Genomic DNA, 12455 nt, shown 5'->3' with positions numbered 1-12455 from the left:
AATCTGAACTTTTGTTTTCTTCCTCTGCCAGAACCCTAGGATCGATGGCTTCTTTTGCTGTTTGAGCAATTCAAAGACTCTACCTGCATCATCTTGAGGATTTATTGAGTGAAAAATCACTCCTCTTTGCATTGTGCACACCCCATCCTGAGTCCTCTGCCTGCATCATCTTGGACCACTTACTCCAACCCCAGTTTTTTGGGTTTCTTCATGGCTAATGCATTTTTAATTGCATAGAACTTGCTTAGAGCTCTAAAGGGGTTCTTTATTGGGATTTTCTCCCATCTACCTACTACGCAGCCCATTTACTAGGCTCGACCTGCCTACTTCACCACTCGGTTGGCTGACATCAGCCCTACATGTTGAAGATTTTGTGAGATTTTTGAGTTTTTATCTTCAACAGTGAGGGGGTTGTGACCTTAGATGATATTCCTAATCAATAAAACCCTAATTTTTCTTAGAAGTGGAAACCATAATACCTGCGCAGCTATTCATTTTGTGATGATCTATGGTTGTCTACAATTCATATTTGCGGCATATATGGCTGATTCTAGTGAAGTTAGTATCCCTTCGAGGGGCTCTGGGAACTCGGAAGAAAAATATACAATCATAATTACTTCTAAAAGACTGAATGGCTAGAACTATCTAAGCTGGTCAATCAAATTATAGTTGAAAGCTAAGAAAAGTCTAAATTCATTAAGGATGAACCTCATGTACCTTTGAATTGATACGAACCACGTCAACCCGTGACGAAACCTGATACCAAATCTAGAAATCGACCCCAAGACCTTTCAAGTTTGATGGAAACGCGACCCATTGCTTAGCAAAGCAAGAACCTTGGTATGGTGAAGACGCCACAAACGGGTATGGAAAATCCGTTTGATAAGTCGGTTTTGAACGCCACAAGGAAACCTTGATAAGTTTGGAAAAGTGAATAACTCACAATATGAATAATCATAAAAAACTTTCTTTAATTTGTGTACTAGGTCCTCTATTTATAGTGGAGGACGTGGTAGAGTCCTAATTACATTCAAACTCTAACTCTTAAAGATAAACCTATCATGATAAGATAACTCAATGTAAACTAGAAATCTAAACATAACTCAAAACTCTTACTCTCTAAGATAAGCATATCCTGAAAAGATAACGAGATCTACTAGAAATCTAATATAACTAAAATTCTAACTCCTTGTGAGGACTCTTCTTGGCATCCCACGTTCTCATGGTGGGTCCCACCAGCTCGTGCAACCATGGTGGGTCCCACATTGTAACAGAGTAAAACCAGCCCATGTCCTCACGGTAGGTCCCACCAGCTCGTGTAACCATGGTGGGTCCCACAATATAATAGAGTAAAACCAACCTTTGTTCACATCATTCCCCCCTCTTGAGAAGGATTTGTCCTCAAATCCTCACCAGGTTCGACCTTAATCAATTGTTGCAACCTCATTTGATCCTCATATACTTGTTTTGGTGTCATCAGAACTAAAGTGATTGTCTGTTGATTGTGAGCGAATAAGTACTTGTTGGTGAAACCGTCATGTTGTACACTTTTGTCAAATTGCCACGGTCTTCCTAAGAGGAGATGTCCAGCTTGCATTGGTACCACATCATACAATACCTCATCCTCATATTTATCGATTCAAAACGGTACAACAATCTGCTTCGTAACCCTTACTTCACCTCATTCAACCATTGCAACTGGTATGGACGAGGGTGCTTAAGAGTTGTGAACCCTAGCATTTCAATCATGGAAATACTAGCAACATTAGTGCAACTACCGCCATTGATAACAACACTACATACCTTGTCTTTGACATGGCAGCGAGTGTGAAAGATATTCTCCTGCTGTACTTCTGCTTCCTCTTCTTTAGCTTGCAAGCTGAAGGCACGTCAGGCGACTAGTCCAAGCATCTCACCATTATCTGTTGCAAACTCCTCATCTCCTATGGGGGCTTCCTCCAATGGTGGCATGTCATCTAGATCAGCTTCATCTTCTAAATCAATTTCACCATTTTCCCGGATCACCATAACTCGCTTGTTTGGACATTGGCTAGCTAAGTGTCCTCTCCCCGGACATTTGAAACATTTAATCTCACTAGAATGAGTCGAAATAGGGGCTGATTTACCTTGAGAATCCATGGTAGTGGTGGCTGTTTGGGGCTCGTGTTTGGCCTTGAAGGTGGACGAATTTTCTTCTTTCATTGGGTAGTTTGACCTCCAAGGTATTGCACTCAAATTCTCTGGTCTTGGCCGTGTACCACCCCTCTTGAGTTGCCTCTCAACTTTGATTGCCATATGCACCAAATCCTCCAATTCCACATAATGGTTTATCTCGATTGTGTTAGCAATCTCTCGGTTTAAACCATTCAAAAATCTGGCCATTGTCACCTCTCGATCCTCCTCCACATTGGCTCTAATCATAGCCATCTCCATCTCTTTATAATAATCATCACCGCTTCGGTTACCTTGATAGAGACCTTGCAGCTTGAGGTATAGATCCCGATAGTAATGACTTGGTACAAATCATCGTCTCATCACTCTCTTCATCTCATCCCAATTTTCAATAGGACATTCTCCATTCCGCCTCCTATTGATGCACAACTAGTCCCACCACACAATAGCATAATCAGTAAATTCAATTGCAGCGAGTTTTACCTTCTTTACTTCGGAGTAATTGTGACAATCGAAAACCAACTCCATCTTCTTTTCCCACTCGAGGTATGCTTCGGGATCACTTTTTCCTTGAAATGCAGGAATCTTCATTTTGATACTTCCCTAGCTATTATCTACCCGGTTCCTAGCTTCTCTATCCCGGCCATATCTCTTATGGCTGCCTACTAACATCCTATTAGACTCCTCATCTAAATCGTCAAATTCACCCATATCCTCAACTTCTCTTCGGTGCAACTTATTCCTCCTTGGGTTGTTCAGAACAAATGATGGTTGCCCCTGTTGTGTTCCCTCTTCTGCCCTATCCAACCCCCCATATATATATATATCTTTTAACTCCACCCTCATCATCCGTCTCATCTTCCCCATTAATGATTGCATTTGCAGATTTGGAACACCGGATGATGGAATCTCTTGATCTTGCGACATGATTGAAATCTGCAAACAAGGTTAGAATAATATGCAAAAGAGAATGGTTCCGGTACTCTTTTTTTTTTTCGTTTGACCCGAGTTGACTCACTAAGTTGACCCGGTCCAAGTAGGCCTGGATTGACTCAGTAAGCAACAGAAGCAAGATCGGGCTCGATTCAATTGACCCAGTCCAGCACGAGACTCAGATTGCTGGGTTGACGTAGGTGCGACCCGGTGCACATTAAATTTTTCCTTAGTTAAGAAAATTTAATCTACAGTGTCGTCTTCTTCCTGGCTTCCGATTCGAAACAGCGCGGACGACGGTAAGTTCAGCAACTTATCTAGCGAGAGCACGATCCTTCAAAGTCATTTTCCTCATGGCACCGAGCAGAGCGGGATACGGTCTTCTTCTTCCTCACGGCACCGAACAGAGCGGGAGACTAGAGACGGCAACCCAGCTGTTTTTCGAGGATAAGGGAACCGTCAATATAGCTCGGAAGAACCAGCCAATAGCTCGGTGATAATCTTCGGCAACGGCCCCGAACAAGCTTCTCCTTCTTCGGCAACGGCGTCGAACATGCTTCTCCTTCATCAGCAACGGTGTCGAACAAAGAAGCAGTCGTTCGCTTTTTTTTTTTCTCTTCGCCAACAGCGCCAAACAATCCTCCTTATTCGGCGACAGCACGAACAAAGAAGCAGTCGAGCGAGATTTTATTTTTTTTCTTCTTCTTCTCAGCAAGGGCTAGATCAGTCTTTCATCTTTTTTTTTCTTCTTCTTCTCGGCAACGGCTAGCTCAGTCGTTCGTTTTTTTTTCTTCTTCTTCTTCTCGGAAATGGCTAGCTCATTCGTTCATTTTATTTTTATTTTTTTTCGGATGTTTTTTTGGCCGAATTGAAATCCTAAACCTAAAAACGTATGACTTTGATAGGGAAGAAAAAAAACAAAAAAAACATAGGACTCTACCATCCTCCACGTCAACTCGTGACGAAACCCGATACCAAATCTAGAAATCGACCCGAAGACCTTTCAAGTTTGATGGAAACCACGACCCGTTGCTTAGCAAAGCAAGAACCTTGGTATGGTAAAGACGCCACAAACGGGTATGAAAAATCCGTTTGCTAAGTCGGTTTTGAACGCCACAAGGAAACCTTGATAAGTTCAGAAAAGTGAATAACTCACAATATGAATAATCATAAAAAACTTTCTTTAATCTATGTACTAGGTCCTCTATTTATAGTGGAGGATGGTAGAGTCCTAATTACATTCAAACTCTAACTCTTAAAGATAAACCTATCATGATAAGATAACTCAATGTAAACTAGAAATCTAACATAACTCAAACTCTAACTCTCTAAGATAAGCATATCCTGAAAAGATAACACAATCTACTAGAGATCTAATATAACTAAAATTTTAACTCCTTATGAGGACTCTTCTTGGCATCCGACCAGCTCGTGCAACCATGGTGGGTCCCACATTGTAACAGAGTAAAACCAGCTCATGGTGGGTCCCACCAGCTCGTGCAACCATAGTGGGTCCCACCAACTCGTGCAACCATGGTGGGTCCCACAATATAACAGAGTAAAACCAGCCTTTGTTCACATCATGAATGATGACTAAGAAGGCGAGGACAATCAAATTATGACCTGGCTAATTAACAGCTATTCCAAATTAGTGAAACAGGTTATGAATTATGACACCGTCAAGGACATGTGGATATCCTTAGAGTATTTATACTCAGGTGAGCAACTTGTAGCGTGTTTATGAATTCTATGCCAAGATGTTTAGCCACAAGAAAGGTCAGAGGTCTATCACGGGATACTTCAATGAGTTGGTTAGTATACTGATGTACTCCATCCCTTCACTGTTGATGAAAGGGAAACAAACAGGCATGGAGAAGAACACATTGCAAAAAATTTGGACGGTTTAGGGCCAGAATTTGACACTATTAGGGGCACAGCTATTGGCCTCAAAAGATGTTCAGTCCTTATCCACAACTTATTGTAGAATATTCCATGCAAAGAATTCTATTGTAGCCCAGGGAAGTAAACATGTGATTGGTGTTTCTATATCAGCACTAAATACTCTTGAGTTACTCAGAGTCATCCAAGGCAGAGGCAGAAGTACTTGAGGCAAAGGAAGAGATAGTCAAGGCAGCGGTAGAGGAAGAGGTGATGCTACACCAGACAGAAAATGTGCTCATAGTGCTCATACAAATCATTTTTTAGACATGTATTGGGCAAAATTTGGTAAACCCACTTTGGCCAACTCTCTTGTTCATGAGAGTAGTCATGTACCCCTTAAACCTGTAGTGAATATTGTACCTGGAGCATCAAATGAAGTGCAGTAGTTGCTTCAGTGCATTGCCCAACTGACTATTGTCTCCTCTTCAGCCTCTATAACTTAATCTTCCACTCCTACGGCGACACTCGCTAATTCACGTACGTTTGCTCTACACGTGTGCCCTACTTCTACCTGGGTTCTGGACTCAGGTGTTAAGTTGTGGAGCCTAATTAACGCCCTACGGTGAGTTGGTCACGGATCGACCTGCACGGTCAGATTGTCATGGGGGTTGGAAGGGTGGCGGAAAGTCTCCCTCCAGGGGGTGCAGGGGTAGAACCCCTGTCCGATCCACGATATATTGACTGTTGTTTCATTAAGTGCAGTTTGGGACTGTTACTCTTGTATCGCGGTTGCCCTAATTTTCTCTTTATAATTGAAGGGAGCCGCTATTAGGGTTTTATGATCTTAATCCGAGGAACATCTCAAGTTGCAGCCCGAGAAGTTAGAAAGAAACACTGTAAGTGTACAATTTCTCTTGTAAACTATTTCATCTTCATAGTGGATTACTGCAGCAGCGGAAGACAGGACGTAGTCTCACCTTGAGGCGAACCTGTATAAATCTTGTTGTTTTTTTTCATGTTTGCTTTATCTTTCTTCCGCGATTATTATTATTGTTCTCGTTAGTTTGGAATTAGAGCGTTTAATTCCTAACATTAGGAGCTACAATTCATATATCAAAGATATTTTTCATGTTTTCTACTTTAAAAGAGTCTTGATGTCATGTTTGTTACCCTAGCTGATGGATCATCCATTCAGGGAAGAGGTACACCAGATCCTGCCCCTTTTATGTCACCCCATTCAGTGTTACTTGTTCCTAAATTTCCTCTTAACTTGTTGCCAATAAGTCAGCTTACAAAGTCCATGAACTACTCAGTAAACTTTTATCCATCTTATCGTGTATTTCAAGATCTCACAACGAGGAGGACGATTAGTTCCAACTGTGAGAGGGGCAGACTTTATCATCTGGAGGGACACTCACCACCTCCTTTACATGTTTTAAATACTGCAGTATCACTATTTAAGTGGCTCCTATGATTAGGACATTCTTCTTCAGCAAAGTTGATTCGGCTATTTCCATATTTTCCTTCTAGTTTATCTTTTGAGTGTAATTCGTGTCAACTAGGCAAGCATCACCGGGTTATATTCCCCTTGAGCAAAACAAAAGGCACAAGTTTATTTAAAATTGTTCACTCAGATGCATGGGGACTCTATCCCGTGTCCAGTGTCTTTGGTTACAAGTACTTCCTTTCGTTTATTGCTAATTTTAGTAGATGTATCTAGGTGTATCTCCCATGAGAGAAATCTGAAACATTTACTCTATTCCAAAAAAAAATTCAATAAAATAAAGACCCAATTTAATGCATCTTTTTGTGTCATTCACAATGTCAATGCTCTAGAGCACATGAATCACATGTTTGATACGTTTTTTCCAAACTCATGGAATTATTCACAAATCGTCTTGTGTTCACTCCTCAACAGAATGGCATAGCAAAACCGCAAAAACTGCCGCTTGTTGGAAGTTGCTCGTACTATCCTCCATATGAATGTTTCCAAATAGTATTGGGGCGATGCAATTTTGACTAAGTGCTACCTTATCAACAGAATGCCTTCTTCTATTCTTGGGGGGAAAATTCCCATCCAGCTGCTTACGCCATCAGTTTCCATACATATCTTGACCCTGGAGTGTTTGGGTGTATATATTTTGTACATGTTTTTGGTTCTACCACAAATAAATTATCTCCCCGCACCGTGGAATTTTCTTCCTGGGATACTCTCATATAGAGAAGGAATATAAGTTTTTCTATCCTTCCACAAGGAAAACCTTCATTTCCGCTAATGTGATATTTTTTTTTAAAACGTTCCCTTTTTCTCTACTATAGTTAGAGATACTTTTCTTCTCGATCCAAATCTGGAAATTGTTGCACTAGCTCTTGTAGAGGATAGTCCTACACATTCACCAGTTGTTCCAGCAAAGAAACGACTACAGGTATACCATAGAAGACATTCTTCTGAGCGCTCAACACAAGTTCCCTCTCTCTCACCGAACCCAAAATCCTCTTCATCAACTGATCCTGAGGTAAGTAACTTAGACCTCCCTATTGCCCTTCAAAAAGGTGTCTATAAGTCCACTAGACCCCACTCTCCAATTTTGTCTCATTTGATTCCTTATCTTTCTCTTTTCTTTTTTTTACTATGTAGTTTTTTTTTTTTTTTTTTTTAGATAAAGATGTATTTATATAAACAAGAGATATTACCGAAGAGGGAGCAAATCCCTGACAACCAGCGATTGTAGGGTAGTTCCCTGCTTGGCAAGCACATCTGCTGTCAAATTTGTGGATCTCGGAATATGAGACCAAATACAAGATAAAAGTGAGGTAATTTTAACAATCTCCCGAAACATGTCCCAATGGAACCACAAGAGAGGGGATGCACACTCACACCATCCAATGACCACCTTCGAGTCCCCTTCAATATGAAGGGGACAGTTGCACTTATTTCTAAAACACAGAGCCCGATGAGGTGGCCATGAAGCTCCGCAAAAGTAAAATCGGTGATTCCTAAAGGGCCGGTATATGAGAAAATCTGGTTGCCAGAATGATCTGAAATAACCCCTCCGAATTCAGAAATCCTGGGATTACCAAGAGAAGAGCCATCAAAATTCAACTAAAGGTAACCAGATTCAGGAGCCGGGTTGACCCGGATTAACTGGGTAGAACGGTCCAGTCCAAGACTTGGGCAGACCCAGCGAGCCGATGAAATGTTTCCTAACTTAGGGAAACATTTAATTTTGCTACAGTTCTTCTTCTTCCCACAGTGCCGAAGAAAGTGGTGATGAAACGCAGATGTGAGATAAGTCTAGAAATCAGCAGTTCGAGATTATCCGTGATAATAGATTATCAGATTTCTGGATCAGAGAAGAGCCAGCGAGATAATCTTCCAGATAGCAGAAAATCCCGTTAATTCAGCAGATCTTTGTATTCTGAAGTGAAGCGCTTGCTGGTTTGTCGCCGATGCTCCCAGGATGGAAACAGCGATTAACCAGGAAGTCCGAAATAAAATAGCCAAAAAACGATTCTGCTACGGCAAATCAATATCGGCAAGATCCCATAACAGTTTTAGCAGATATGCTTGATTGTAAGCGAAACAACAGCTGTCGTGGGTAGCAGACTGGATCAGCAACGACAGATATACCATGAGCAGCAGTAGAAGCAACGTGTTGAAGCCTGAATTACAGGAATTAATCAAGCTACATGATACTCATAATCAGCAGCAGAATCACCGGACTGGTTTCCAAAAGAAGATGCCAACAAGCAAGATACAACGGCAACAGAAAATAATACCGATGACAGCAATGGTCCAGCAATAAACGATCATCACAGCAGAGATCCGATGAATCAGGGATCACGGACCAGAATTTTTCTGGATGCTAGTTTCTGAACAGAGTGGATCCGTTCCAACGCCAGAGAAGAGACAAGCATGAGAAGATAATAAGCAGCAGCAAATTCCCATCTCGTCAATGCAAATCTTCCCTCAAATAACTCCCGAAATTAACAGGAACAGAAACAAGAGAAGCATCCAAAATAAACAGGCGAAGAAACAAAGATGAAAGTGTAGATCAGAAAGCAAAAGAAGACAGCATTGACAGTAAACCATGAGCAACAAAATAAAATAAAATAAACTAATATACAGCAAATAACAAAAAAGAAGGAGAATGAAACCTAAAAAACCATAGTCGGAATCCTGAAAAACAAAGCTCTGATGTTCTATTATCTCACCAATACAAAAAGTTTGCCCTATCTTTATCCTCATATATCATTCCTTATCTTACAAGAAGCTCTATTATCACCTCAGTGGAAAGCAATTATGGATGCTGAAATGGAGGCATTATGTGATAGAGGCACATTAGAGTTGTGTGACTTGCCTCAAGAGCTATTGTCATTGGGTAACGTTGGGTATACACTATCAAATACAAGGCAGATAGTTCTATCGAACAATATAAGGCACGACTGGTAGCGAAAGGCTACACACAGACATATGGACTTGATGTTTTTAAGACCTTCTCACTTGTGGCTCATCTGTCTTCAGTATGTATTCTTGTCTCTATTGCGATTAACCAAGATTGGCCATTATTTTAACCAGATATAAAGAATACTTTTTTGTATGGCAACTTCAATGAGGAGGTGTATATGGAGCAACCTCTTGTGTATGTTGCTCAAGGGGATTTTCAAAAAGTGTGCAGACTCAAAAAGGTAACCTACGAATTTAAACAAAGTACAGGGTGTGGTTTGGGAAATTCAGCCAGGTGGTTAGTTCATATGGATTCTCTCATAGTCACTCTGACCATTCTCTATCTATAATGAAGAGATATCTAGGATTATGGTCCTGCTAATGCATGTAGACGATATTATTCTATCTGGAAGTGATCGACAAGGTATTGAAGAAGTAGAGTTATATCTCTCACAGCATTTTCAAACGAAAGACTTGGCTCCCATGATGTACATCCTTGGCATAAAGTAGCCCAAAGCAAGGCAAGACTTGTATTCACACAAAAAATATGTCACTGATATGCTCGAGGAGTATGGGCTGTTAGGAGTGAAACCAATAGAGACTCCAATAGAAGTGGGTCATAATCTTCATAGTGAGGACAGTGATGAACTTAACTATGTATCGCCAATTAGTAGAAAACTAATCTATACTATAGTTACCTTCTTGACATATCATTCCCAGTTAGTGTGCTCAACCAATTCATAGATCAGCCACAGAAGATACACCTTGAAGTAGCTAAGAGAATAGGCATACTCAAATGTTGACTATGATGGGTCTAAACTGGACAGAAAATCAACTACTAGCTATTGTGTGTTCTTAGGTGGAAACCTAATAAGTTGGAGAAGTAAGAAACAAAATATGGTGGCCCGCTCCAATGCCAAAGCTGAGTATAGAGCTATGACTCATGTGGTCAGTGGACTGATGTGGGTGAGATCAATTGCACCATAATTGAATCAACAGAACAATGGGCCTATGACTATGTACTATGACAATCAAGCAACTATTTTCATTGCTAGAAACCTAGTTTTTTCACGAAAGAACTAAGCACGTAGAAGTGGATTGTCACTTTGTCGAGATGCGATTATTAGTCCAATGATCAGATTGTTGATATGTTCACCAAGGCAATAGAAAAAAAGGAATTTGGGAACTTTTGTAACAAGCTACTCCAGCTTGAGGGAGTGTTGGAAAAGACTGGGTAGTTTGGTAATTTCTCACTGTCTACTCCTACGAAGTCTTATCTTATTCAGTATGTTTAACAGTTTATGTAGTTCAAGTTTCATATAATTAGGTGTAATTTAAGAGTTATAAGGGTTTGAGTAAGGGTATTATTGTCCTTGTACATGTTTTAAGCTATAAAAAGAGATTAGGGGTCTACCACAACCCTAATCACGAGATTCCGATCACTCTCTTGCGGCCATCTCCTCTCCCTTTCTCTCTTCTCTCTTCCTCTCTCCATCCCTCTAATTGCATATTTTCACACTTTAAATAAAAGTAAGCCCATAAATTTTTATCAGAAAAAATACATGAACATACCTCAGTATTGCTCCCAGGACCTGAAGGGAATGCATCTCTTGGGAGGATATCAAATGCTCTGCTAGCAATGGCAGGAAAGATCTCTTCAAGTATATCACGAACCAATGTACTGAATTTGCATATCAGTTGATTTATAAGCACTAGAAAACCTACCATTTCCTTTGGCTGAATTCACAGATATCAAATCAAAACAGTAGAGAAAAGTCAGAAACACAAGATTGTTTCTCAAAGTATATGGCAATGCAAGAAATACTGTTGAATGTACAAGCCATGAAACTCAAAACATCATCATCTAGAGTAACAAACTTTTTATTAGCTACAACATAACTTCACAGCATTCAACAGGTTCGTCAAATTTATATGGTTAAATCAGAAATAAAGATCCATAAGACTTGTATATTGTCCCTTTGTTACATACTACCAGAGTGAATTATCTTGAAATCATGATTATTAACAATTGATAGACCTTGGATTTAAAAGGCTGATACAGATCCCCCAAAAAGAAGGATGTGCTCATATCCTACCATCTTCCCTTATTACATTCTGGAACAATTTTGCATGAAAAGGAACGATGACCAGCAACCTCAGGTAACAACAAACTGACATTATAGCGAAGTAATCAAGGGTTGGCTCACTAAATGATGAATCATCACTTTGAATAAAAAACAGATGAATCTTGGTTTAAATGATGTTAACAGAAAATAATAACCACATAAGAAAGGATTATCAATTTAACATACAATTAAGTGAGTAACAAAGTTACACATGAACAACGCATCTTTGGACCAGACTTGCCATCAACATCATCATCATCCAACTATATTCAAAATAGCTGTAATCTTTTTCCTCCATCTTGAATTATATCATCCAGAATATAGCATTAGTTTTATCATTTTAAGTTCCTCACATTTTCCTTTCAAGTTATTCCTGGTTTGTCTTTGTTCTTGTCTGCCCCCAGCTGCAAAATCTTTGCAAAGTATTCCCATATCCAACAATGTCCATACCATCTCAATTGTCTCTCTTATCTTTCCGTCTATATGTCCCACCCTCCAGTAATTCTAACTAGCCTATCTCTTCTTTCATTTTTCATAGTTTTACTATATAACCATCTTCTGCACCATAAAGCATAGTTGGTCTAACAGTAGGCAGTATACTTTTGCCTCAACCCTTTTAGGCATTCTAGATTTTGCCTCGACTTTAACCAGTGTTTTGGTAGTTATGATCCAAAACAACCTCTAAGAGTAAAAAGCCTAGCTAATGAAAGGAGACATAACAAAGTGTCAGATTTACATTTTATTAAGCCGCCCACTAAAACAGAGCAATTAATACTAGAGAGGTCGACTTGCTTCCCAACAGTAAGATCTAAGATTTTGCCTCATCTTTTTGTTTTTCCTTCAGAACATCAAATTGCTACTTGGATTAAACAAGAACTACAATCTTTTTGCTGAAA

At 39.9% G+C, this 12455-nt stretch overlaps 1 protein-coding gene across 1 annotated transcript in view; it reads right to left on the bottom strand.

Annotated features, from left to right (window-relative positions):
• The window catches only part of LOC137959116 (exportin-T-like), a 35958-nt gene that overhangs the window by 10805 nt on the left and 12698 nt on the right, over nucleotides 1-12455 (bottom strand). Inside the window, exon 8 of the mRNA XM_068806424.1 lies at nucleotides 11006-11170. Within this exon, the coding sequence (XP_068662525.1) occupies nucleotides 11006-11170 (165 nt within the window). The remainder of the gene's footprint in view (nucleotides 1-11005; nucleotides 11171-12455) is intronic.

Source organism: Aristolochia californica, unplaced genomic scaffold, assembly GCF_029961685.1.
Source record: "Aristolochia californica isolate CCGP_79_NKW_82.1479 unplaced genomic scaffold, dmAriCali1.0.hap1 SCAF_3, whole genome shotgun sequence".
Classification (NCBI taxonomy): Eukaryota; Viridiplantae; Streptophyta; class Magnoliopsida; order Piperales; family Aristolochiaceae; genus Aristolochia; species Aristolochia californica.
Note: the sequence above shows the minus strand (reverse complement) of the source record. Positions and strands in the feature narration are given on the sequence as shown.